Raw genomic sequence first — 25,447 nt, 5'->3', positions numbered from 1 at the left:
GTTAAGCATGATATGTGAACAAATACATTTAATTCAGAGAAATGCTGTGGCCAGCTAGATGGTAGCTGCCTCAAAGGAATGCGAAGGCAAAAAGACACTGTACGGTAGCGTTACATAGCGGAACAAGAGACCATTGTGTGCATCCAACTGTCAAGATGAATCAAGTTACGATAACACAGCAGATTATTTGAAGTCTATGGGTACGAAGTGAACATCCAGGGAAGTTCATAAGTATTTGCAGATTAATGTCTCAGCGATCGGCTAGGTGTGACAGAGAAACGCGACTAAAAAGGCAAGTAATTACTGTGCACGTGGTGAAAGCAGAATGATTCATAATAATAGTTATTCATAATGTATCAAGAAAAAGATGGCATGATTACTGTTGCAAGAAGTAGTCCTTGAGACTCAAGACATCATGGCGGGGATAACATGGGCTGTTTTATTTAATAAAGAACAAAGGCGATACACTTGTCTTCTCCTCTCATCTACATAAAACATGTCATCATGCAGCCAGTTCATGGAAAGTGTGAACGCATGTTAGCTGATGAGCACATGTTTTTTTCACTGCAGAAGTAATTTAGAGCCTCCCAACAATATTCAAGCATGATAAGTTAGCACATTTGTATGGCATGGTTTATCATTGGGATCTTAGATACGAATTGTCCAATCATTATTTTTGGACATATAGAATTATATATGTAGCTTAGTAAAGGGAACCAATAACCAGGAGCGATAGGTTTTCATAACTGTGACATCAAAATGTCTATAGAAACTGCTGTTTCCTGTTGAGATGTGGAGAAATTGTTGAGTGAGAGAGCTTGGCTTGCTAGGCCATAAAGACCACAAATGGAAACTAAGGCACAATAAACATATACCCAAGTGACACGAGGTTAATTTTCCAAACAAGTCTGGTTTATTTTAAAGTATTCTCAGTCGGCCGACTGGGTCTCAACATCTCGCAACGTGTGTTCCCAGACCTTGTGAGATGCAAGAGAACGAGCAACGCTCAAGCAGCAATATATATACATTACATATCATATCATCTTTATGAAGGCAATTCAATCCGCCCATAAACGTGTCATTCAGGCTATTCAGGCTAGGGTTCGGTGATCGTCAGTCATGACAATTATGACACGTTATGACAAGTCTTCGTTCAGTCTAAACATAGTTATTCTAGCAATGGCAGCAGAGACCTCTTTCTGTTATGGGGATCATAGAGCTCTTAGCTCGGCAAAGATATCATGTTCGTAGCAGAAAAACATTCCTTAGCATGTTATCTGTGTGTCTCGGTTCATGAGCCAAAAGGTCAGGGTTTTCCCAACTCCCTTGGAAACAGATCCATAACCCAGGTTCCGAGTGCCAACCAGTCCCAATTGGGACCTTTTGGACCCAGTCCTGGCGCCAGTGGCACCAGGCTCATAAATATGCCCAGTCCCAGCGCTGGAAGCGCCGGGCTCATAATGCTTGGGTGGACTTACCTGCAGCAGACCATGCTGCTTACTTGCCTGCCAGTTGAGTCTCTGATCCTCTTCTGTTTGGAACTACTTTTCCTGTTGGGTGGGGCAGGAGCCACTCCCTAGATTCAGAACACTGGAACTCTTCTGGAAAGATTGAACTCTTTTCTTACCTAGGCGTGGCTGTGGAAGGAGACACCTAAGCACTACAGGAGGCTATTTAAACCACACCCGGTGGATGAATCTTGCTTTGCGTTATTCTGCATCCTCTGCAGCAGAACGCTCATCGTGTCTTCTGCATCTGATCCTGGGCCTAAGGAAAAAGGCTTACCATCCTGAATCCAGTCTTCAGCAACACCTATAAAGACAAGAAAGAACAGGTTAGCATTACGGTCTTCAGTGACAGCTCTTCACTTACCTGGTCCATCGGCTGTCACCAACGCCTCGCTCTGCATTCCGGCATCTGAAAGACAAAGGCTTACCTACTCTTCGTGCGCTCCGGAGGTCTTCACACTGCATTCCGGCATCTGAAAGACAAAAGCTTACCAACTCTTCGCACGCTCCGGAGGCCTTCGGCGCTGCATCCCGCATCTGAAAGACAAAACAAGGTGCGTTTAAAGACATTGGGGAACTTTAATACTCACGTGCCATTACTCTTTCCACATCTAACCCAGTGGGTATTCCGGCACCCTGCAGCCGCTCCGAACTTGTACCTGCAAAATAAAAAGACAGTTAGAGCGCATCGTGAAGCAGGCAACAAGCGCTTACTTACGTGCTTCCAGGCGCTTCTATTCATCACACGGGCTCCATCTTCAACTCACTTCAGCCCGTCATCCGCCATCGCCGGAACCCTGCAAAACAAGAGACATCAATTCTAAAGACTTTAAAGACATTAGAATTACTCGAAACTTACCGTTCGTGCAGTAAACGACGGACAGCAGTCCTCTGAAGTCAAGAGGCCTGCGCTACCTATCCAGTGAAGAAACTGGTTACAGCACCCTGCCCCGAGGCAGATGGAGAGCTCGGCATTCACTTACCTAAGGTGAGAGCGTTAACCTTTGGGGTTCTACAGGAGAGGAGAAAAGGAAAGAGATAGGGACACCCCAATAACCCCAGTTCATTAATCCCATATTTTCTATCTGCAGACATCTTACTCTTCAAGTCAGGCATACAGTGCACAGAGGTCCAGCCCAAAGAGCCAACCGGGTGCTACACATCACCTTTGAAGATACGGTAGTCGTCCAGTCAAGACCGGCGCCTCTGCGAGAATCAGGTGAGCGTTACAGAAGCAGAAAATACCACTCTACACGAAGGAGCACCGCTAGAAGACTATAATTCATGGTTTAACTGCCTTTTACTACAGCGTTTGCCAGACAGGCCGGCACCTGGACTACTGATTAGATGCGGCTTCTGCTCGGCTTCAAGGACTTAGTGAGAGAGAAAAACAATGTATTTCTGCATAGTTTGACATTCCCGTCTGTGTTAGTATTTCAGCATTCAGGCCATGGCCTCGCACCGTGTGTGAGTTCGAAGCATAGAATACATTTTGCAAAGCGTTTTGAAAGAAAGGAAAAAAGCAAATGGCCGATATTTCACAAAATGGACGCCCTCTGGTTACAATGACAATTCTAGGATTGCGATGTTTGTCACATGATGCGATTGGTTTCTGGCCAACATTCTATACATACTATAGGGTCGTTTCTAGTCTAACAGGCTGTTAATCTTGGTTTTTCCCCCAGTTTATATTGCAATAAAGCTGGGTTACCTTGCATTTGGCATACCACAATCCACTCTGTTGTCTCTTTTTTGGAAAATACCAGGTAGAGGGCTATTTGGCTTTTGGACCTTTTCATCTGGTAGCAGAGTTCGGTTGGAGCTTGTGGACTTTTGGGGTGCCCACCATGCCACCCTCTTTTTGGACAGGGAATCGGTCAGGAGAGCAGATTTCTTTGTTGATGTGTACAACTTAACAGGAAGGACAGCAGGGGCCACCTTTGGAGTGGAACCCTGCCTGGTCTCCCACTGCCCTCTGGAAGCAACAGGAGGAGCTGGCAAATTGAGGGTACCCCAGGACCCACAACCCACAAAGGTCCACGGAAATGTGAGTATGCTATGTGCATGTTAACAGTTGGGGGTTGGGAAATATATTGTATGATATTTAAGAAACTGATGTTAAGGGTAGCCCTAGACAAGGTCTTGGAAGACTGCGCAGTAGGGCCCCTGAGGGCCCAACCTTCTTTTGAGGTTAGAGTTAAAGAGCCAGAGAGATAAGGATACCCCGCGGCAAAAGAAAAAAACTGGAAGACAGCTGTATTTTATTGTGTTGTATTGTGTTTTTATTGATTACATTAAATTGTTGATTGCCAGCGTTGTTGTGTGAGACACGTCCTGTAGAGGTGGGTTTTGCTTTGTGTGTTGTGAGAGTAGCAGATAGTATTGTTTGGTAGTGGTTGATGGGGTAAGTATGAACATTTAGATTGTGAGCAGATTTTGTTGTGACCCAGAGGTAGGATTTGGATATTGGGGCGTAGCCCTAAACAATGAAAACGGATTTAATGGTTGGTGTATATTTGAAGTGGGGAGGAGGTGTGAGCAAAGGAAAAGTGTGAGAGAATTGCGAAGACTATTTGTGTTCTAATTATTGGTAAACTGACCACTATTTTGCATTGTTTATTCTGTGTAAGTGCCAAGCTGCGCGCTGCTTAAATGTTTTCACCATGTCAGATACCCCAATAATTCACCTATGCAAAGCCTTCCCTAAATATAGTTTGTGCCAAAATCATTAAGTATCATGCTGAGTGGGTGTAAGGCACTGCTGGGAAGATGTACCTGTCGTGGCCAGAAGAGGGCACTCACTGTAAAAATGTACTCCAACACATATGCACATACTTACACGCCACACATAAGGGCAGAAAGCTTAAGAACAGGTTGGGTGTATTAGAAATCTGGAAAGCCTTTGAGGAAGAGACAGATGGGCCTGAGAAGGAATGGATGCTTAATATGTGTCAAAGGAGAGTGCTTACACACAGCCAACAGCCCCGCCATCACCAGCGGTTTCTCTCACATGCAATTCTTTCATGGGGTACAATCAACGGCAGACGCTTTGCCCTTCCTAAGTGCGACCACTCCGATCCTTTTGACCCTCTCTTATTTCTTACATTTGCTTTCCATTGTACTTTTTATCTTCAGGTTCTTCCTATACCCCTTTCATCTATTTGTGTTCCTTTCACTTTGACATGCACCCTTGCACTGCTTTTGTCTTTCTCTCGGACTTCCTTTTCACTTTGTTGTGCACACTTGCACCTTTCTTTACTTTATTTTCTCTGTATTGAGCCTCTTGCATGCTCCTCTGCTTCTGCCGTGCACACTTGCACCTGTCCTGTTCCTATTGTGCCTCTTGCACACTTTTTTTAACTCTTCTGTGCACACCTGCACTTGTTTCCTTCTTTCCGTGTTGTTTGCACCCTTTTCTTATACTTTGAACTTTACTTTTCCTTCTGTGCCGCTAGTGTGCTTTTTCTGTGCCACTAGTGCACTTTCTCCTTATTTCCTCTCTCCTTGTTCCTTCTTTCTTACTTTGCCTCTTCAAACCGTCCTTTTTGCTTTCCACTTCGTGCCGCTTTACAAATCTTGCTTTTCTCTCTTTCCTGCTCCAGCCACCCGCACGCTCCAGAGTTTCTCCCTCTCTCATGCAAAACTGACCGGGTCGCACAGCGCTGGTGAGCGGTCTCGCCTGGATGCTTTGGGTCGAGGTCAAGTTCTCACCACCTGCCTCTCAAACACCCTTGGGACTGGCACATATCCCAAGGGAACAAATATTTACATGGACACCCCGCCAGCAGGATACTGGCTGCCTCGCTCTGGCTCTCTGGAGACACAGCTCCCTAGCCATGCTGCAGCCCCTCACAAACACAGGGCCAGCGTCGCAGCACGTTGTTCTCCTCAGGATCCTTCTTTTTCCAGCTCCCAGCTCCTTGGCTTCCCTGGTCCCATATGCATCCCCATCTCGCTCGTTCACCTGTGCAGAACACCTTTTATAGTTCAAAGTGGAGTCAGGTTTGAATGATTAGTGGGACAATTCACTGGCAGTTGGTAGTAGTATGCCTCTCCCTGCTTTCCCATGTTAACTATAGGGGACATTTTCATTGCTCTCGATAGCCTCTTCCTCGTCCCAGTACTTGCTGGAAATGGGCAGGGGGAGACCAAACAAGATGGGAGTTGATATTTACAGGTTAGATACAAGGCGATTGGCAAAGGTGAGAGGGAAATCCCCTGGCCCTGGTTTTGTATCCAAAGATGATTTTCTTGTAGTCGGATTACTTCCTATTTTAAACACCCGGACTTGAGACATTAAAGAAGGTCTGACAGGTAGATAATAATGGGTAAGGACCTCAAAGCTGTTATCTCTGGGTTTTGAGACTCTCCTTCCTCTTTTTGCTGTGCCTCCATAAGCTCCTCTTCTAGGTTCTTGGGATAGGACTCCATAACATTACCCCAACCCCTGCAAGCTAGGCAACGTTCTGGATCAGTGGACTCCAACTACTTTGTGGAAACAGTACAAAATATATAGAGTGATCTTTTCCTTTCCTGCTTCCTTAAAGTCTCAGATATTAGGTTGTCCTGTAAAATCTGTTGCTCTATTTGTGTTATTACAGAGAGGAGTTCTAGTGAGAGTCGTTAACCCAGATGAAACTTTGAGTCCCTAGAAGAACAAGTTACTTATCTCTGGTAATGTTCTTTTGACTGGATGTTCCTCCCATGTATTCCTTATCTTTGATATTTCCAATATACAGCTTTGCTGCTTCGGAAAACAAAATTCAGCAGGGGGAGGTGCGTCAATGCCTGTCGTCTCGCTATCCCTCAGAGGCCTCTGTCTCGATATCGACGTCACCGCTGGTATATGTAGCACGCGCAGAACCCGTTGGCCTCAGTTCCGTTTTTACAAGTGAAGCATTTATATTGTGTCTGACAGTTACTCCCCATCAGAGAGCATAGACTGCAACCGCAAGTGAAATTCTACTGCGGGGTAGGCTGGGAAGGGCGATAAGGAATACGTGGGAGAAACATCCAGTCTAAAGAAAGTTACCAGGGGTAAGTAACTTGTTCTTGAAATTGAGTGTGACCTCCCACGTATTCCTTATCTTTGATAGACTCTCAAAGCAGTTCAAGTAATTTGGAGGAGGGAGTAGAATTTAGTATGACATGAATTTTCTATGGTTCTGCATGCACTGAATGCAACACTGATTTGCCAAATGCAGATTCTTGATCTGAAGAAGAGTCTAAACTATAATGTTTAGTGAAGGTGTGTACAGACCACCATGTGGCAGCTGCACATATATGCCTTATTGGAACTCCCCTCTGTAAAGCACATGAAGTTGCATGCCCCTGGTCGAATTAGCTCTTAGGTGTCTGGAGGATCTTTCCCCGGCCAGTTTGTAGCATTGCGTTATTGCTAGTATAATCCATCTGGATAGGGTTTGTTTGGTAATAGCTAACCCCAATTTGTGACCTGAATAGCCCACAAATAACTGATCATCCTGTCTTAATCGTATCATTCTGAAGATGTAAAAGCTCAGTGCACGTCTCGGGTCAAGCCTGTGAAGGCTTTCCTCTTCCATCCCAGGATGTGGTGGAGGATAAAAAGATGGTAACATTATCTTCTGAGTGAGATGAAACTCAGAGACGATTTTGGGAAGAAAATGGGCTTCCCTTTCAGTACCACCTTGTCTTTATAAAAGATATTATAAGGAGGCTTGCAGGATAAAGCCTATAGCTCACTCACCCTTCGGGCAGATGTAATTTCTACTAAAAAGATTTTTTTTTAATTTTTTATTTTAGAGTTAGCAGCCTCAGGAGGACAGGAGTGTAAAGGTTCGAAAGGCGCTCTCATCAAAAGCCTAGCCCCTCTAGTTTTAAACACAAGTTCAGCTTGTTAGGATGTACTTTCTTATATACAATTTCTCGCACATGCAATCCTTTCATGGGGTAGAATCAGAGGCTTTCAAAAACGCTACGCTCTTTGCTCTTCCTAAGCGCAACCACTCCGATCCTTTGCCCCTCTCTTTATTTCTTACACTTGCTTTCCTTTGTACGTTTTATCTTCAGGTGCTTCCTTTCACTTTGTCGTGCACACTTGCACCTTCCTTTACTTTCTCAGTGCTGTGACTCTTGCACTTTCCCCTCCTTCTGCTGTGCACCTTTCACCTGTCCATTTCCTATTGCAGCTCTTGCATACTTTTCACTCTTCCGTGCACACCTGCACTTGTTTCCTTCGTTCTGGGTTGTTCGCACCCTTTCCTTTTACTCTGAACTTTGCTTTTACTTCTGCGCCGCTAGTGTGCCTCTTCCTTCTTTCGTTGCTACCAGCACACTGCCTCCCCTGGACATGACAGCACTGGTCTGTATAACACTTCCCATGATCAGAACTAGGGGAAGACAAAGAAGTGTTGGCATGGAAGTAATGCCTTTGTCTTATTTCACTTTCCCCTTTTCCGGTTTTGTTCTGGGATGACATGTTTGTCCCTCTCTTGGGCTTGCGACATTGGGACCTGCATAACCCATAAAGGCTTCTGGGATTTCTTCACCTACTGTCCCATTGGGATACCAAGTCTCACCTAGGGTACCCTCCTAAGTGCAACCCCATAACCCCCTACACAGTTGATCCTCCCTCACTTGTCCACACCCAGGGTTGGGATCCAAAAGCGATGGCCCTCCCCATGCCACCTGAATAGAGGATTCTCGGGGTCTACATGGGAGAATACCCCTAGGTTTCTCACACAGCCTAGTGTACCAGGAAAAGCACTATTAGTTGTTAGTCCTGGCAGGTTAGCGGACCAGGAAGAAGATAATGGAAGTACTGCAATGTGGTAGAAGTTTGTGGTGGATACAAAGTGGCAAATCCAATAATGTGTTGGGATGAACTGTGGTAAAACTGTCCTGACAAAACTTTGTCTATGAAGAAGAAATGTGAAAGTGGTTATTCTTCAAAGAAGGCAAATTATATTGAATACTGATTGGGAGTGTGAAGATAACGTCTTTCTGGTTCATCAAGCAAGAGCTTGCAGAAACTTTGAAAATCATTTTGAAGATTAATAAATCCTGTTTAGCAATAAGACTATGGAAGTGAAAGACTTAACGAATGAGAAGAACTTTGCATTGTATTTGGAGCGGAACTTGGCTATTGAAAAGAATTTTCTTGATCTGAACTTTGGTTTGAAACATCCTGAATGAATCCTGGACAAGGGGATCCGACCCTGGTTACAAGGATACAGGTTTACAAAGTTTATGTTTGAATATAACTGTTATTTCATTGAGCCATATGTTACCTGTATGATTTTGTTGTATGTATAAGTGTGAGGGACAGATTCCTTTTGATATTAGAGTGTTTTCCTTTAGTCTTAGTTTGACAGGTAGGGAAATCCTCGTTAGGTTAGGGAAAGCACAAAGTTTATCTCACCCTTATTATTTAATAAAATGGCTACTTATGAGAAAACTATCTACCTGTCCGTCTCACATTTCTGACCCCTTTGGGTCACAGTTTTGCACTCCCATACCATACCAAACCAGAAGGCTTAACTGACTTCCAAAAGTCAGGACAGGGTTAACAAATAAGCAATAAGACTGAGGGTCCCACAGGAATATATGGCGGAGAAAGGGGCAAAGCGAAAATCTCTCCGAAAAAATGTCTAGATTATGAAAGGCCATTTTCAGTTTGCATGGGGATTGCGGGTTAAAAATAAAGCTTATTTATTAGTGTAAGAGGAACACTTTCACCGCCTTTTAGAAAGAAAAGGCGATATGGCACCATGGCTTGTCCCGTAGAATTGAATAAGGGGATCTCTGCAGCTAAGAACCTGAAGCTTGTCTATACAACTGGCCCAAGTATGTGCACAAATAAATGGTGCCTTCCACGTAGCCAGACTGGTATCCACGGAGGTTTATGCTCAAATAGGTTTGGGGTTCCTTGTCCAAAATGTCTGTCAGGTCAGCTTGCTCATGGTCTGATATGGCATTTATAACGTGCAGGCCTGCCCCACCCCAAAAATTAAATTACCTTAGCAATTGTCTATAAGACCGCTCTGCGTGATCTGAGGGGTCTGTTCTGCCAAATTCAATCTCTGGGGAAGTGTCTATCCCACTTGCCGTCTGTAATGTCTTGTACAGATCCTTCATCTGTGACTCTTCTGATATTAGAGACTATGGAACGCCCTGTGTTCCATACTCCAAGCCAAAAGGTCGATCATCATCTGATGGCTCATGCTCCTCAAATATTGATGTAAGTGTATTGAAAAATCTTGTCTTGGTAGTGGAATGAAGGATTCTTTATTTTTCTCGACCTCCTTCGACAATTTCAGCATTTTTGTTAACAATGGCGTTGAAGTTTTCGGCAATGTCTAGGGCTACGACAACAATAGCATTGAAGATTTACCCCTTGGGGAAGTCGAACCCTTTGTTGGCGAAGGTGTCGAAGATTTTGGCTTCGATTGAGCAGGTTCTCGACTCGAAAGGCCCTTTGAAGGTTCTTGAGGAGTTTTATCATAGACACCCAGGCTTGAGGGCGCACAGGGATTGTCCTTTGCCTTTTCCTTGTCAGGTTTTTCCTCGACAGGGGCATGGCTCCTACTCTTCTGTTTCGAGTGGGGTCTGGGCCGCATTCTCAAATACTCAGAGCAATTTTTTTCTGAATCTCTCCCATTCAGCCGGTGAAGCCGAATTAGTCAGGTCGTTTCGGGGAGGACCTCGACGAGGACAGCGACCTGTGACGCCTTTTCCTCATTCATCAGGAATATGAAGATGAGTGGTAAGATCCACTCCTAGATCGAGATCTTTTAGCTTTCTTCCAGCGAGGAGAGTCGCCCTATGACTCATCAGAGGATCGCTTTTTTTCAACAAATTCGTCAAAGGGAATGTATGTGTCCTACCTGGAGCTAACTCCCCTTTATGTTCTTTCACAGCTTTCACTGTCATCGAAAGACAGGATCCACACTCCGATGTCTTACGATCGGATCCCAAACACCACAGACACACCCGATGGGGGTTCGTAAGGGACATCTTCGCCCCACAGTCGTGGCGTTTTTTAAACCCTGATCTTGGAGTCGACGATGCCGATGAAAATGTAGTCGTTTTCTCAATAGGTTTCTTGAAGGAACCAAAGCGTGCCGATTTTCCGAAGCGATAGCTCTGGCGGAAAAACATAACTTAAGCCAACGGTCGATGCGTGCACTATGTACGAGTGGTGACATCGACATCGGGCTGGAGGCCCTCAAGGGACACCGAGTTGACTAGCATCGACATGCAGCGCCCCCTGCTGAAATTCTTTTCCAAAGCAGCTAAAGCTAGATGTGGTTATATTAAAAGATGAGGAATACGTGGGAGGACACAATCCATTAGAAGGGAGCCATTCTCTTGGCGTCGACATTTTGAGCTACAGTTTGTTTTCCACCATTTGGAACATTGTTTTGGTAAATGTTGGAACTTTGTTTTTCCCCAAATTGGAACCCTGAATGGAAATCTAATTTACTCTTCTGGATCAAGAAGACCCATATCCTTTCTAGTTTAGTTAATAAGGTAAGGGAAAGAAATAGGTTTTGGACACAGAATGGTGGACAGTGAACTATTTAATTTTTACGGACATCCTGACAGAGTTCTTAGTATTTGGTTTGAGGCAGGGAAACCCCTCTTCGTAATAGGGCTAGGTAGGTTTTTCCCTTATTTTCTTTTGAACAAAGGTTAATGCCAACAAACGTACTACTCCTGTGTCCGCCTCCTACCTTCACACCCTCACAGTAGCCATTAGGGCTCTAATGTGTTTTTTTTAAATCCTGCTCTGAACTATTTTTTATTTTAGTGATCTCTTTGTTCAGGGTAACCATGATGTTTGTGAGCCCACTGGTTTAGACCAGTCCCTGGGCTCTCCCGCTCACTTCCTGTGCGGATGGTCTAGGAGGAGTAGCAGGCCTATTGACCAACCAGTATGGTTGGTGTTAAGATGGATTTCCAGGGGGCACTGCTGAGCAGCCGACATGACGGTTACCTCATACATGAGCTCTATAAGGAATTCAGCCATAAATCCTGTCAGCGCAGCTAATTTGGGACATAACCCAATGGAGCCTGTCTGCGGCATGTTTGGATCTGGCCGGGAAGAGCAAGACCTTGGCGCTGGCATACAGCAGCCCCCAGGAACCCCTGATGCGGCAATATGTGGATCCTGGATCCGGCTCGCCGGGTGTGTGTTTTTTTTGTTGCTGCGGGCCGGCCTATTCCTAGAATTAACTGCATGCCTGCAGTCAACCAGGAGGTTGGAGGGGGTGTGCCACCAGGAGGCACGACAGATTGAAGAACTATGTGGGTTATGAGGATTGGATAGACAGGCTTAGTGCTGTGGGCATTAGTCTCCCAGACATCCATATGTACACAGGCCCATAAAGCTGCATAGGGAAGCTTCCATATAAAGGAGCAACCGCTGTAACATTCACATGCACGCTGGAGAGAGGTGAGCACTCCCTGCCTGGTGGTGTGCCCTATGGACCCAGCAGAGAAAGAGTGGTGCTGCTGCTGTTCTCATCTGTCGTGCTAGCAGACTAGGGGCGCAACAGGGGCAAGAGACACAGGTCGTTTGGATGTGTTCACCAGGATGGCGCCCAAGACACTGACGCCCATACAAACACTGTCTATTGGAGCTGGAGGAGAGCACATCGGCGAGGGATGCTTATTTTCCCAAACTGAAATAGATTTTAGCAGTATGCAATCGGGATTTCCCTCAATTAACACTAAGCTAGACAATATTAATGCCAATGTCAACTCCTTGAAGGTCAAATTAGATAAAGAGAATGACATAAACGAGGCAGAGGTGAGAATAGGGCATACTGATGATGCCATAGTGCTCCGGTGAACTGTCCTGCCCCGGAGTAAAGATCTGGAGGAGGTCCAAGCTAAGTGTGACGACCTGAAGTTGCCCTCTAGGCAAACAATGTGCGCATAGTGAAACTGCCCAAGAGGGAACAACAGGGGAACATGCAATGATTTGTGGATGATCTACCAGTGAATATCCTGGAGTCTCTTGCTCGCTCACCTCACTTCATGGTAGAACGTGCTCACCATGCTCTGGCGCCCTAACCAAGTAGTGGCACCCGCACCCAGTCAGTGCCTGCATCCTGAATCACAGTGACCGTCATCTACTGCTGAAATGTGCAAGGAAAAAGAGGGAACTGTATTATGGATCCAGTAGAATCTTCTTGTGCCCCGACATTTCCCCTCACAGTGCAAAACGAACGCAGGTCGTTTCTGGGCATAGAGAAACTCCTATGGGAACGTCAGGTCAAGTATGCTATGCTTTTTCCAGCGAAGCTTCGATTGAAGTATCAAGAGAAAACATACTTTTCACAGTACCAGAAGAAGCTGCAAAATGTATAGAGTAACATACCGTTGCCTAGCAACAATTGACTCAAGGTTATGTTGTACAGTCTTCCCCACTAGAAAAATCATAATGTGTTATATTAGTGCTCAAAGTGTGGTAAAATCTGCCAACTAATGTATATTCTTTTTTGGTTAGGGGCAAGTGCGGGCTATTAGGGCGTTTGGACATTTTCCACTTATGTGATGGCCCCCCCTAAAGCGCCAGTCATATGGGCTGGCAAAACCAGCTCAATTTTAAATGTACAGCTTGACCGTTCTATTTGCACACACCTTATCGCTTCCGCCTAAGTGATTGCGGACGTGCTTGTGGTTGACAGGGACTAGGTGGGCATTTGGAGGTGTATGCATCCGAATACATACGAATGTGAGGGAATATTCATTCTTCTCCTCTGTCCAGAACATGGCTTCTCACATCAATTATTGGAAAATACCCTGAAACTGCTAGGATAGGCAAGACAATGCACCATACTCTCATCTTACTGTTCTGACCATGCTCCGTTACTAGGGCTAGACTTGGGAAGGTGGGCTCAGGGTCAACCATCATGGCGGTTCAAACCAATGGCTGTGTTGGATATAGTCCAACATTTGTGACCATATACACCTGGTTTATTTCAAAGAACATAACCATGAGCAAGGAATTTGGGGTACTTCGTAACATACGCAGAGAATTGTCAGCATCTGAAGCGAGACAAAACACTGGAATTGTTACACTCCCAAACATTTAAGACTGCCAGACCAGCAGATGTTAAAAGGGAGTTGGATGCATTTCTTGAACTGGTGGAGAGGGAGACTAGGTATTTTTCAGCACTGCAATGACTAGAAGGTTTGGCGAGGCAGACCGTCCAGGTAGACGATTAGCAAACCTGATAAGGGTAGAGATGGCTGGGGCAGGAGTGGTGGCAGTGCGTAATAACCTAGGTGAAATGTGAATTAATCAAGGTGATGTTCTAGGTGCTTTCCTGGATTTGTACACAACACTATATGCTTAACGCCAACGGAAGACAAGCGCTAAAAACATTTCTTTTTCTTAAGTTCCCTTCAGACATCAATGTTGTCACCAGAAATAGCTGTAAAACTACAGAAACCTTTTTCACTAGAGGAGTGCTTACGGCTATTGATATGTTCCCAAGCTCCAAGGTACCAGTGGAAGATGGTTTGTGGGCGGAATTCTATAAGAAATATAAACAGACTCTGGGTTCTCACCTACTGCTACTTTGGGAGGAATCCCTTGAAGCAGGTATACTGTCTGCAACACTGGGGGATCTGTCATGCCAAGATGCACTGCTATCAATTAAGTATCTGATTATCTGGCATCAACTGAGTCACTATTAAATTTCAATGCTCTATTGCTGCTATGCTGTTTGGTATGTCAAGTGTTAAAATAAATAAATAATAATAAAAATAGATGCATTTCCAAAATCAACCCTGGGGGTACATATTAGGTGCCACCCTATTATGGTGAACAAAATAGGCACTGAGATTTTAGCCAACCCCAATCAAGGTATGTAGCAGAACAGCAAGGCTTAGTCGCAGGAGGTCCGTGAGAGCGGTCTAGAGCTAGTATCAGTCCACAAATAACACCAATAATTCAAGTTAGAGAGGCAAGCTGAAAATATACAATAATTTATTAGACCATGAAAATATGCACCAGGCAAGTAAAACCTCTAGTCAAATATTGTCAAACTTATTATAAAACAGATATATGGGATACATTATGTAATTGTATTTCCGATGCTTGTATCTGCTTAGATTCACATGCTTTCCATAGGCTGACATCTAGTGGAAGCTGCGCAGTATTACAGTTGTTTTCAGAACTCGAAAAGGGACATCGACAGGGTGTGGCAGTGATACTATCCCTAGTGTGACGCCCACTGTACCCATGGTCCTTCACGCGTCAAGGTCCCTCAGATTGTTATTTTTCTGACATGATGTAGCATGAAGTGTAGCGTGAGTACAGTTGTAACCAAGCAGATATGTATCAGACAAGCTCACAAGCATCAATGCACCTTCCCTCCGTGAGGCGGAAGGGTGGGCGCATGTGAATCTAAGCAGATACAAGCATCAGAAATACGATTATGGTGAGTAATGTATCCCTTCTGAGACTTTTGGAATTTGCTTAGATCACATGCTGTACATAGATTAGCAAGCTGGTTTAGGAGAAGGTGGTGGGATGTAAGAAGGTTCATGGGTGAACAGATGTCTTAGAACCGCTTGTCCCACCTGTGTATCTGTCTTGGAATGACTGTCAATGCAGTAATGCTGAGTGAAAGTGTGTATTGAGCTCCATGTAGCTGCTTTGCAAATGCTGTCTAGAGGGACATTTGCAATGAAAGCCAGAGTGGCTCCTGTGCTGCTTGTGGAGTGTGAGCTGTAGGCGTGAAAGGCAGTGTTTTGTTTAATAATGAATAGCACAATTGTATACATCTGACTATCCATCTGGAGATGGTACTCTTGGAAATGTGGTCCCCTTCTCTGCTTGTAGCTATGGAGACAAACAATTGGTCTGTTTTTCTTAGCGGTATGGGGTTGTTTACATAGTAAAGGACCACCCTTCTCACATCTAGTTTGTGGAGTTTTACCTCAGCTGTGCTGGTGGGGTTCTAAAAGAAAGCCAGTAGCTCAATAGACTGGTTTACGTGAAATTTAGAGATGAACGTAGGGGAGAACCTAGGAGGAGTACGTGAAACCAGCTTATCCTTGTGTACAACAAAGAAAGGATCCTGCACTGACAATGCTTGTTTTTCACTCACTCTTCTTACGGAAGTAATAGCCACCAAGAAGGCAGTTTTGTAAGTTAGGTGTTTAAGACTACACTTATGCATCGGCTCGAAAGGAGGACCCATGAGCTTAGCGAGTACAACATTGAGATCCCATCCTGGCAGCGGATTAGAAATTGGAGGGTGAAGTCTCTTTACCCCATCCATGAATGCTTTGATGACGGGCACCTTCCATCATGAGACTTTATTGTGGGAGGTGGTGTAGGCTGCCAAGGCCGCCAGGTGGACCTTTAAGAAGTTGAATACTAACCCCGAATCTAGCAAGTGGAGCATATAAGTAAGAATGTGGGATGGGGTACATTCTATGGGGTTAATTTGTTTAGGCTGGCACAAAATTACAAATCTCCTCCACTTGTCAAATTAACAGTGCCTAGTGTTAGGTTTTCTTGCTTCTTTCAAGATATCCATGTACCTTTGTGGTAGGTTAAGATGTCCAAACTCTATGACTTCAGGAGCCAAGCTGCAAAGTTCATTGAGTGAGGTTGAGGGTGCACTGTTAGCCCCTGTGCTGAGTGAGTAGATTGGTCTGGCACGGGAGCTTGATGGGAATCGCACATCGCCAGTTTGCGCAAATGTGGATACCAAGGTTGTCTTGCCCACATAGGAGCAACTAGGATGAGCGTCATCTGTTCCTTGTGGATCTTGTTAACCACCTTCTTCATGAGAGGTGTTGGAGAGGGGGGGGAAGCGTAAGCAAATTTACCTGACCAATTCATCCATAAGGCATTCCTATTGTGGGGAAACCCCATTGAGAGAAGCAGTGTTCTACGACCGCTGTGTGTAGTCGCCATTCGTGTTCCTCTGGTAGGGGATCTCTGCTCATTGAGTCTGCTAGAGAGTGGAGTTCCCCTGGAACGTGCTTTGATGACAGGATTATCTTCAGTTTGAGTGCCCATTGCTAAATTTGTTGCTCAAGCATGGACAGATTTGGAGAATGTGTGCCCCCGTTTTTTCATGTAGAACATCGCTGTAGTGCTGTCTGTCAGGATTTGCACAGATTGGTTCGCTAGGTGAAACTCAAAATCCTGAAGGGCCTTGAATACTGTCAGTAGTTCTAGCAGATTGATGTGGTTCTGAGCAGCTGCCCAAGACCACATACCCTGAGCTGTGTGGTGAAGGTATTGATCCCCCCCCACCCAGCGAGTGAGGAATCTGTCGTGACAATCGCTTGTACTTCCAACTCATGGAAGGGTTTCCCCTTTAGCAGATTTTCTCTCGTCCACCAGCGAAGATTTTGTACTAGTGTTGGCGAAACGACCACTAGATCGTCCCACTGACAACTTGCCTGAGACCATTGTTTCGCCAACCACTCCTGCATGGGTCGCAAGCGCAGGCGCACATGTGGTACCAGGTAAATGCAAGATGCCATCATGCCTAGCAAACGCAAAGCTTTGCGCAACCCTTATCTGGCGGCCGGCCTGATAATGTGGTATTTGCAGTAACATGTTTTGGACTCATTCCTCTGACGGAAAGACCAACCGCTCTTCTGTGTTTAAGACAGCTCCTAGGAACTGTTTGGTTGTGCTTGGCACTAGGCTTGATTTTTTTTCTCATTGATGGAGAAGCCCAATTGAAAGAGAAGGTTGATAGTTCTTTGAATGTTTTGTCTGCAAATCAGGGGGGACTTCCCTGCAATGAGCCAGTCGTCCAGGTACGGGTACCCTGGGATTGCCTCCCTGCGCAGGTGTGCTGCCACCACCACCAGTACCTTCGTGAATACCCTTGGAGAAGATGCTATTCCGAAGGGCCGCACTTTGAATTGGTAGTGCTGGTTCGCTATCTTGAAACGCAAGAATCTTCTGTGCGCTGGGAACATTGAAATATGAAAATAGGCCTCTTTCATATCCAGTGTTGCCATGTAATCCCCCTTTTTTAGTAGAGGGATTACCTCTTGTAGCGTAGTCATGCAGAACTTTTGTCGCTTGACTCTGTCTTCTCCCCCCCATGGCCATTTAAATCCCTCCCAGTGTGTACTCTCCCTGAGCCATATTGCAAGTGGTTCTATCGCAAGGATGAAAAGCAGTGGCGAGAAGGGGCAGCCCTGTCGCATGCCTCTTTCCAGTGCAAAGGGCCGGGATGTGATCCCATTTACCCTTCCTGCGGCTGCGGGGGAGGTGTATAGTAGTCGGACCCAGGCCAGGAAGTTTTCACTGAATCCTATTCTGCTCATTATTTTCAAGAGGGACTCCCACCTCACCGAGTCGAACGCCTTCTCGAAGTCTATGGAGAGCAGCACCAGCTCATCCGGTATTGTGGTGGCTAAATCAATGGCTAGTTGAGCCCTGCAGATATTCATTCTGGTGGATTTGGAGGGCATAAAGCTGCACTGGTCCGGGTGTATTAGTGAGCCTATCACTGGCATTAGGCGGTTGGCTAGAATTTGAGCCAGAACTTTGGCTTCCCCATTTATTAGAGAGATGGGCCTGTATGATGCACAACATTCCAGGGGTTTTCCTGGCATTGGTAGGTCAACTATGCATGCCTGTTTGAGGTCAGGTGGGAGGTCCCCATCTGTCTTACATTGTAAAAGAGGCGATGTAAATGGCTGCTAATCTTATTCCCCAGTTGCTTCCATACCTCTATCGGAAACCCGTTGGGTCCACGTGTCTTCCCAGGCTGTAGCTGGGCGACTGCTTCGGAAACTTCCTCTTCTGATATGTCAGCTTCCAATCCGGAAGCCTGTTGAGCCGATAATTTTGGGATAGGCACTTGTTCGAGAACTGCCGGGTCCCAGTCTTGCCGGTCTCCGCTACCCACATTGTATAGCGCTTCATAGTATTGCGCGAAGGCTTCGGCTATTGCTGTGTCCCCGTCAGCTGAGGTTTTTGATGAAAACTCTCCCGAAGATAATGCTGGAAGCCTCAGGCCACATAATATTGGGGGGCGATTTTAACATGTGGGCTGATGTCAAGCTCGATAGGCAAGCGCAGGGTACAGGGACACAGTAACTACCAAGAATGGGGTGTGGAGAGGTCCTGGAAATGTTGGAAGTCTATGGGCTCCAGGACATATGGCGTTACCTTCACCCGGATGAAAAAGGGCACACCTTTTACTCTGCCCCACATGGCACCTTCACCTGAATAGATTAAATGTATATTTCAAGACATCTGTGGGAGGAAACATTGGGCTCGGAGATCTCCTCGATCACTTGGCCAGGCCTCGACATGGTAACAGTGGACTTGAACCGGCTTGGTCTGGTACCAATGGGATCCAAATGGAGATGCAACAAATCACTTTGGAAAGATCCAGTGTTCCACTCGGAAATGATCACAGGAATTGGGGAATATTTCAAATTAAACAATACGGGAGATGTCTCGAGGAGGGTGGTGTGGGAGGCAGCGAAGGCGACATGGAGGGGGATCCTGATCAGGGAAGGTGCAAGGAAAAAAGGGAGCAGACATTAATTGAAAGCAGGCTGAGGTCGGAGATTGCTCAACTTGACAAGAGGGCTCAGGTCGCAACCGAGGGGCGGGAGGACTGTTAGTGAGAATTCTCATAAATGTGCTAATTCCTTAGATACCCCCAGCAACTTTGCTGGATTTTGGGGACTTGATTTTTTTTTACCTGGAGAGAGTGTGAGCTTTTTTTCCCCACTCGCTCATGTATTTTGACAGCATTTTACTCTTGTGTTCTTTGATTATGGGGTTTTCAGATAAACTCCATAGGCATCATCTTTTCACATGTGTTACACAGCACCCTCAGTGCAGTGACACAGGTAAGCCTTTTAGGCTGTCCCAATGTTTAAATACCTTCTCTGGGATAGACTACTGTTTCACAGAGAATGTAAAGTTAAATTGACTTTACTAATCTTTTTAAATTCCTAGACCCAGCACACACTATCTTACAATAGAGTGCTGGAGGGGTTACCTTGTATCCCCTATGTCTAGAAACTCACGTAGCAGTCAAATGTTACCCTTTCCTATTTAAATGGCTGGTGGCAGTGGTTTTACAACGAACTACCATGATTTTTCCCGACCACAAACACCGGCATCTTAAAATCACAGGAGCCATGTTTTTGAAGATGGCGCCTATGACCCCTTTGTTTAAACATGTCCCGGTCTCCTTTTTTCGCCATTTCTTATTTTGGAAAGGTCCTTCTAGAGTTTGTCTCTGCGCGCCAAACCAGGTTTGGTCCCATTGTTCCTACGCCTTTGGCGGGCTTCGGGACGGAAGACCGTCTCTGGCGCCTGAGTGTCTGCGGTGGGCAGGAAGTGAGGGAGGTGCCCGAAACTCACTGTGCTTCGTCTCCTAGGAGACCCAAATGCACTCAAGGACAAGAACAGACACCCTGCTGGGTGAGTGGCAGCTAGGCTGGAATGAATGGGGGAAAACTGTTTAAAAGGCGAGTCTCTTGGACTGAAAGGCAGAGTCGACCACTGGAACGAAAGAACCAAAGACAAACTGGAAGAGGACGGCTGCTGCAACTAATGGACCATTGGTTTGCCTGGTGGAGCCCTGCTGCAGGTCCGAATCGCCAAGTTCACCTCGACAGAGAAGCCCCTTCAAGGACGACTTATTCCTTTGAGTTGGTGGGACCAATCCACTCGTAAGCCACCTGGATACCATTCTTGGAGCTGATTAGGATTAACCAGGGGGAAGGACACCAGCTTGTGTGCTTGAAGAACAGCAACCGGAATCGAAGATTTGCCAAATTGCCAGCTTTGCGACCAGTCCTGGTGCAGTGCAGGAGTCCACCGACGTCCTCCCTCTTGTCCCCACGACTGAGGCTCAGGAACAGCGAGATCTGCAGGAACTGCCAGGAACAGAAGTCTTCAGCTGCATCTTTTTCTTCAATATAAGGTACTGTGAGAACCTGACCAAGATAACTTACCTCTCACTGCGAAAGTTCATGGAACTTTGGCAACTTGCAGGCCTAATCAGCTTGTGACCCGGCAAACAAACCTTTCTTCCCTGAACTACTTCTAAGAACCGTGGCAAAGACTTTTCCGTTTTAAATACCAGAACCGTTTTTACTTATACAAGACACTAGCCCATTGACCTTGGACTACCTATTGCATTGAATCAACTCCTCTGGTGAACTCAAACTATTTGCACTGTTTTAAAGTAACAGTAATATAAATTTTGTTAACTTATGCCTTTTTGCTCCTACTTCAAAACCATTTGGCTCCTACTTCAATGCTTAGTAATCAGTATTGTAGTATAAAGTGTGTGTGATATTGGTCACCTCGTTTAGTGAATGCTTTACAAATGATTGTGTAATAAATTGTATTGAAAGTGTTTTACCAAGAAACCTTGAGTGTAAGAGTCTATTTGAATACTTGTAATTATAGACCTCTGTGTAACCTCATTACAAGCTCAAATTCCCCCTTGAGATAAGCCTGGCTACTCAGCTCGCTAGCAAAAACTGTGTGGTACAGACTTATACCAAAGGTTGGTTTTGCTTACACCTGTAGTCATAGTTGTGTGTAGTGGTCCCAGAGGGTACTGCATGCAAACTCTGCCTAACAAGGACAGGGTCCTGGAGGCGAGGGGGAAAGGGAAGAACTTAGGCTACAGGAGGAAGGTCAAATCATCAGGAAACTGCAGTTCCTGAAACAAAGGTTTTACGGGAAAGGAGATGAGTTTGAGAGGACAGCATGCCGAAAGGTGGGTGGATGCCACAGAAGGGTGTGATAAAACGCAGGACGCTGGCACGGCCGCGATTCAAGAAGCATTTGCGACTTTTTGTGAAAATCTCTATAAGTGGGAGGCTAACTCAGAGATGGGAGATATAGAGACTTACCTGGCAGGAACTTAGATGGCAGGTAACTTAACTAGCAGGAACTAGGCTTTTCCCAGAGGAGGAAGGGGCGCTTGAGGCTCCAATTACTGCTGAGGAAATCAAGAGGGCAGTGGCAAGATTACTGTTAGGAAAGGCTCCAGGGGAAGTTGGTTTCTCAGCTGGCTTTTACAAGTCCTTCATTACCCCCCTCCTCCTGATCATGGTGGAACTGTTCAATGATAACGCGGAGACGGGAGAAACCCCAGAATCGTGTGCTAATTACTGTGATACATAAGGCGGGTAGAGACTCCCGACGATGCAGATCTTATCGCCCCATCTCCCTCTTGAATATCGATGCCAAGATTTACACACGAGTTCTGGAGGCAAGACTTGAGGAATACATGCCCCAACTGATCCACCCGGACCAAGTGGGCTTCAAAAGGGACGACAGGGGGCGGACACGGTGAGGAAACCCCTACATCCGATTCATGAAGCGTGGGGGATCCCGCCCTTCTCTCGGTGGATGCTGAGAAGGCTTTTGATAGGGTGGAGTGGGGCTTTCTAAAGGAAGTCCTTGGTAAGGTAGGTTTGGGCACTAGGCTCAGGAGAGGCATTATGGCAGTCTACACATCCCCCAGAGCATTCGTGGTGGTTAATCCCGCTGGTTTGCCCTAATTAGGGGTACAACAAGACAAGGTTTCCCCCTTTCCCCAACCCTATTTGCCCTCTCCCTGGAGCCTCTAGCTCAGATACTCAGAGAAGACTCCAGAGTAGAAGGACTCACGGTGGGAGGGGTGGATTACAAGGTTTCATTATATGCAGACGATATTCTTTTGCATACAAGGAACCCCCCTAACCTCTATACCCAGGGTAATACGCTTCATCGAGCAGTATGGAGATCTATCCGGCTTTAAGATTAACAGGGCTAAATCGGTTCTTTTCCCTCCGAGTAGGGACAGGGACGGAGATATAAATAGATTCGCCCCACTGGGATTATTGGTTAGCATGGGCACACTGAGATACTTGGGGATTAACCTCACAAGGGATATGGGAGACTTTTTTGATGCCAACTTCCCCTCACTCCTGTCCGGATGTCGGGCTGATCTGGTAAGATGGGGAAAACTGTCCATATCATAGCTTGTACGCCTCAATGCCCTGAAAATGGTGTGCTTACCAAGATTTCTATATGTGTTCCAGATGCTTCCGATCCAGGTCCCAAAGGCCTTCTTCTGGGAGATAAAGGGGGCTATGTTGAAATTTGTGTGGCAGGGAACAAAGCGAGAATAGCCTTTGAAGTACTCACCTTACCGAATGAAAGGGGCGGGGTGGGGCTCCCGAACCTGAAACTATACTACAAAAGGGAGACATAGCTAAGGGTCCTCATACCCCATCTTAGAATGAAGAGGGACTTCCAATGGGTTGTACTGGACTATCTTCACCTGTCCCCCGCCACAGTGGGGGAATGGCTGTGCGTACCAAGAGGTAAGCTCCCCCGCAAAATTCCGGGCCACACAATTCTGGGAACTATATGGGAGATATGGCGACAGGGAGTGGAAATGCAAGGAGTAACGACGTGGCCCTCCCCCTGAGTCACCTGTGGGTGCCCAGTGTTTGTGACGCGATCCCGAACCCCGAAAGATTTCAAGCATGGTTTGAGGCCGGTCTTGAAGGGGTAGGCCAGCTGTGGAGGGAGGGCACCTTTATTACTATCATGATCTGGAGGGGGAGCTGGGCATAGGTACTCTTTGTCTTTTCATACCTTCAGTTAAAGGGGGTTCTCACGGGGGGATAATGGAGGGACGGGATACAGAGAGACCTTACTCCCTTTGAGAAGCTCCTGGATAAAAGAACGGAAGAGCCTGATTTCAGCTATGTACGTGAACTGATGGTTACAGGGAATGGGTCCACAGAGAAGTTGAGACAGAGATGGGAAAGTGACAATGCATGGAGAGGGAAATAGACCCAGTGCTTTGGTTGAGACTCTAAAGGGTCCTCTCAGACTTTGATCTCGAGCCAATACAAATTGCATGCCATCAAGCTCCTTCATAGGTGGCACTATGACCCGGTACAGCTTTCAAAGAAGTTTCAGACCGTGTGCCCCATGTACTGATATAGCAATGGAGGGGAGTGGGTGGGAGGAAAGGGTTCATTACTGCTGATTGGATTGCCTTGCCTGGAATGTTCATTTTTTTTTGATGTACGAAAACTTACAATAAAAAAAAGAAAGAAATAGTCATTCAATTGTTCATATATTTGCTGGCGCATCCTGGGACCCCACCTTCTCTGGACCGACTCACTGGTGTTACATGTAGCTTCAATTGTTCATATGTTTGCTGGCGCATCCTGGGACCCCCAACTTCTCTGGGCCGCCTCACTGGTGTTACATGTAGCTGCAGCAAAGTTTTATTTCTGGGCAGTTCGGTTCCTGTGTCTGCTTCACAACCACTCGCCGATGGAACCGAGGCAGCCCCACAGGACTGTGTCTCCTAAAGCCTTGTGGCGGCTCCAAGGCACCCGCTGCACTTTCGCCAAGGCGGCCACTGGCGGAAAATGGCAAGAAGTGACAGTAGATGGCCTGGACAGGTTCACAGCACGGAAGACTCAAATAAACATACAAGTGGAGTGAGAATGAGGCTGTTGGAAGCCCAGGATAGACTTATCTAGTTGGGAGTTTCTGCTGTTAGTTGTCCCCAGTTGACTGTATCCAGCCACTATGCGCAGATGAGGGCCTAAAGATGCAGCAACGGCAATACATGTTGTAAAACCCTCCAGCAGGTAAATGGAGCTGCTTCTTATGAAAATCTAGTAACAAGAGAGAGCAGGGACTGGGTTTCTCCTTAAGTACCACTTTTCATAGGGGATAGCTAACGCCATCCCACCAATCACAAGAGGTAGCTAGGGACAAAGGGATCAGGTGCCCTTAGGACTGCCATTCAGCCAAGGCCACCCTCACAGAGACATATACTGATCTGCAACAGTAAACACTAAAATAGAGGCTGCCATTTGGGCTCACAAAGGGCAGGGAGGTCATTTTAGGCCCACCATGTGGTTCTGTAGAACAAAGAAAGCCCTAAAATACAAAAAATGGCCAATAGCAGGACTTACAAGAAATACACTGGTAACACAATGGCTACCAGAAATATACATTGGGCAATGTAGTAAGATGGATTGTATAACTGTTGTAGCCAAAAACGAATTTACAGCAGCCTACTCCCTAAAAGCGTTGTTGGTTGAATCACCTTAAGACACAAATGGGGTGCATATGAAGCACCCCAGGGACTAGGAGCCCATACTCATAACTAGTCAAAAGGGCTTTAGTGACAGGGGGACTTTAGTAGAAGTTTCTCTGACCACCAAAAATAGGTCAGCGATCCAAAGATAAAAAGGGGGGCGGGGGGAGTTGAGGGGCCCTAAAAAGAGACACTAGAATCCTCAAAATATAACTTCTATCTTAATACAAAGCATGACAGGTTGTTCCGAGCCCTGCGGCAACATGTGAAAGGTTTATCTCTGCATCTACTGCAAGCACCTTGCGATTTGAAAGCAATTTCTTACTGAACCATTGACAAGAGTATTAAAGCTTTTAGCACTAGGCTCTTGGAATATGGTTTGCACATTTAACACATTTCATTCAAGCTTTAATACCCTAACTTCAGATATCCGCTTTTCTCAAAGCCTGTCATGAAATGTCGATGAACGAGTTAGTCTGTAGGGAACACATAACAAAGTGTTCATTTATGAATTTCACCACCAACCATGGCCCCTCAGAACTATTGAGATTCCCATTGAGCAGTCACTAAACCGCACTCCTGGTGCTGTGCATTGTTCCATTGAATCATACTAATTTGATTACTGATTGAGGAGCCCATCATCCAAAGCTGAACGATGTCTATCGTATGCCCTGCATCAACATCATGCCCCCCCCTCACCCTTCACAGCAGCAAGAGGTGTTTTCTCTTGGACAGCCTTGGTTTTTGCCACAGGACGTTTCGTTGCAGCAGTCTCTTCATCATCAGACAGAAGACCAGCCAGAGGATCATCCAACTCTACAAGGAAAAGGCATAGAGAACAAAATTACA

General features: G+C 46.0%; 1 protein-coding gene across 7 annotated transcripts in view; it reads right to left on the bottom strand.

Annotated features, from left to right (window-relative positions):
- The window catches only part of FBF1 (Fas binding factor 1), a 1,089,678-nt gene that overhangs the window by 814,044 nt on the left and 250,187 nt on the right, over positions 1–25,447 (bottom strand). For all 7 annotated transcript variants that reach the window (XM_069654733.1, XM_069654729.1, XM_069654732.1 and 4 more), the window contains one exon: positions 25,298–25,414. In XM_069654733.1, the coding sequence (XP_069510834.1) occupies positions 25,298–25,414 (117 nt within the window). The remainder of the gene's footprint in view (positions 1–25,297; positions 25,415–25,447) is intronic.

This window comes from Ambystoma mexicanum, chromosome 3q, assembly GCF_040938575.1.
Source record: "Ambystoma mexicanum isolate Mex_15411 chromosome 3q, UKY_AmexF1_1, whole genome shotgun sequence".
Classification (NCBI taxonomy): Eukaryota; Metazoa; Chordata; class Amphibia; order Caudata; family Ambystomatidae; genus Ambystoma; species Ambystoma mexicanum.
This window is presented reverse-complemented; position numbering and strand designations above follow the sequence as displayed.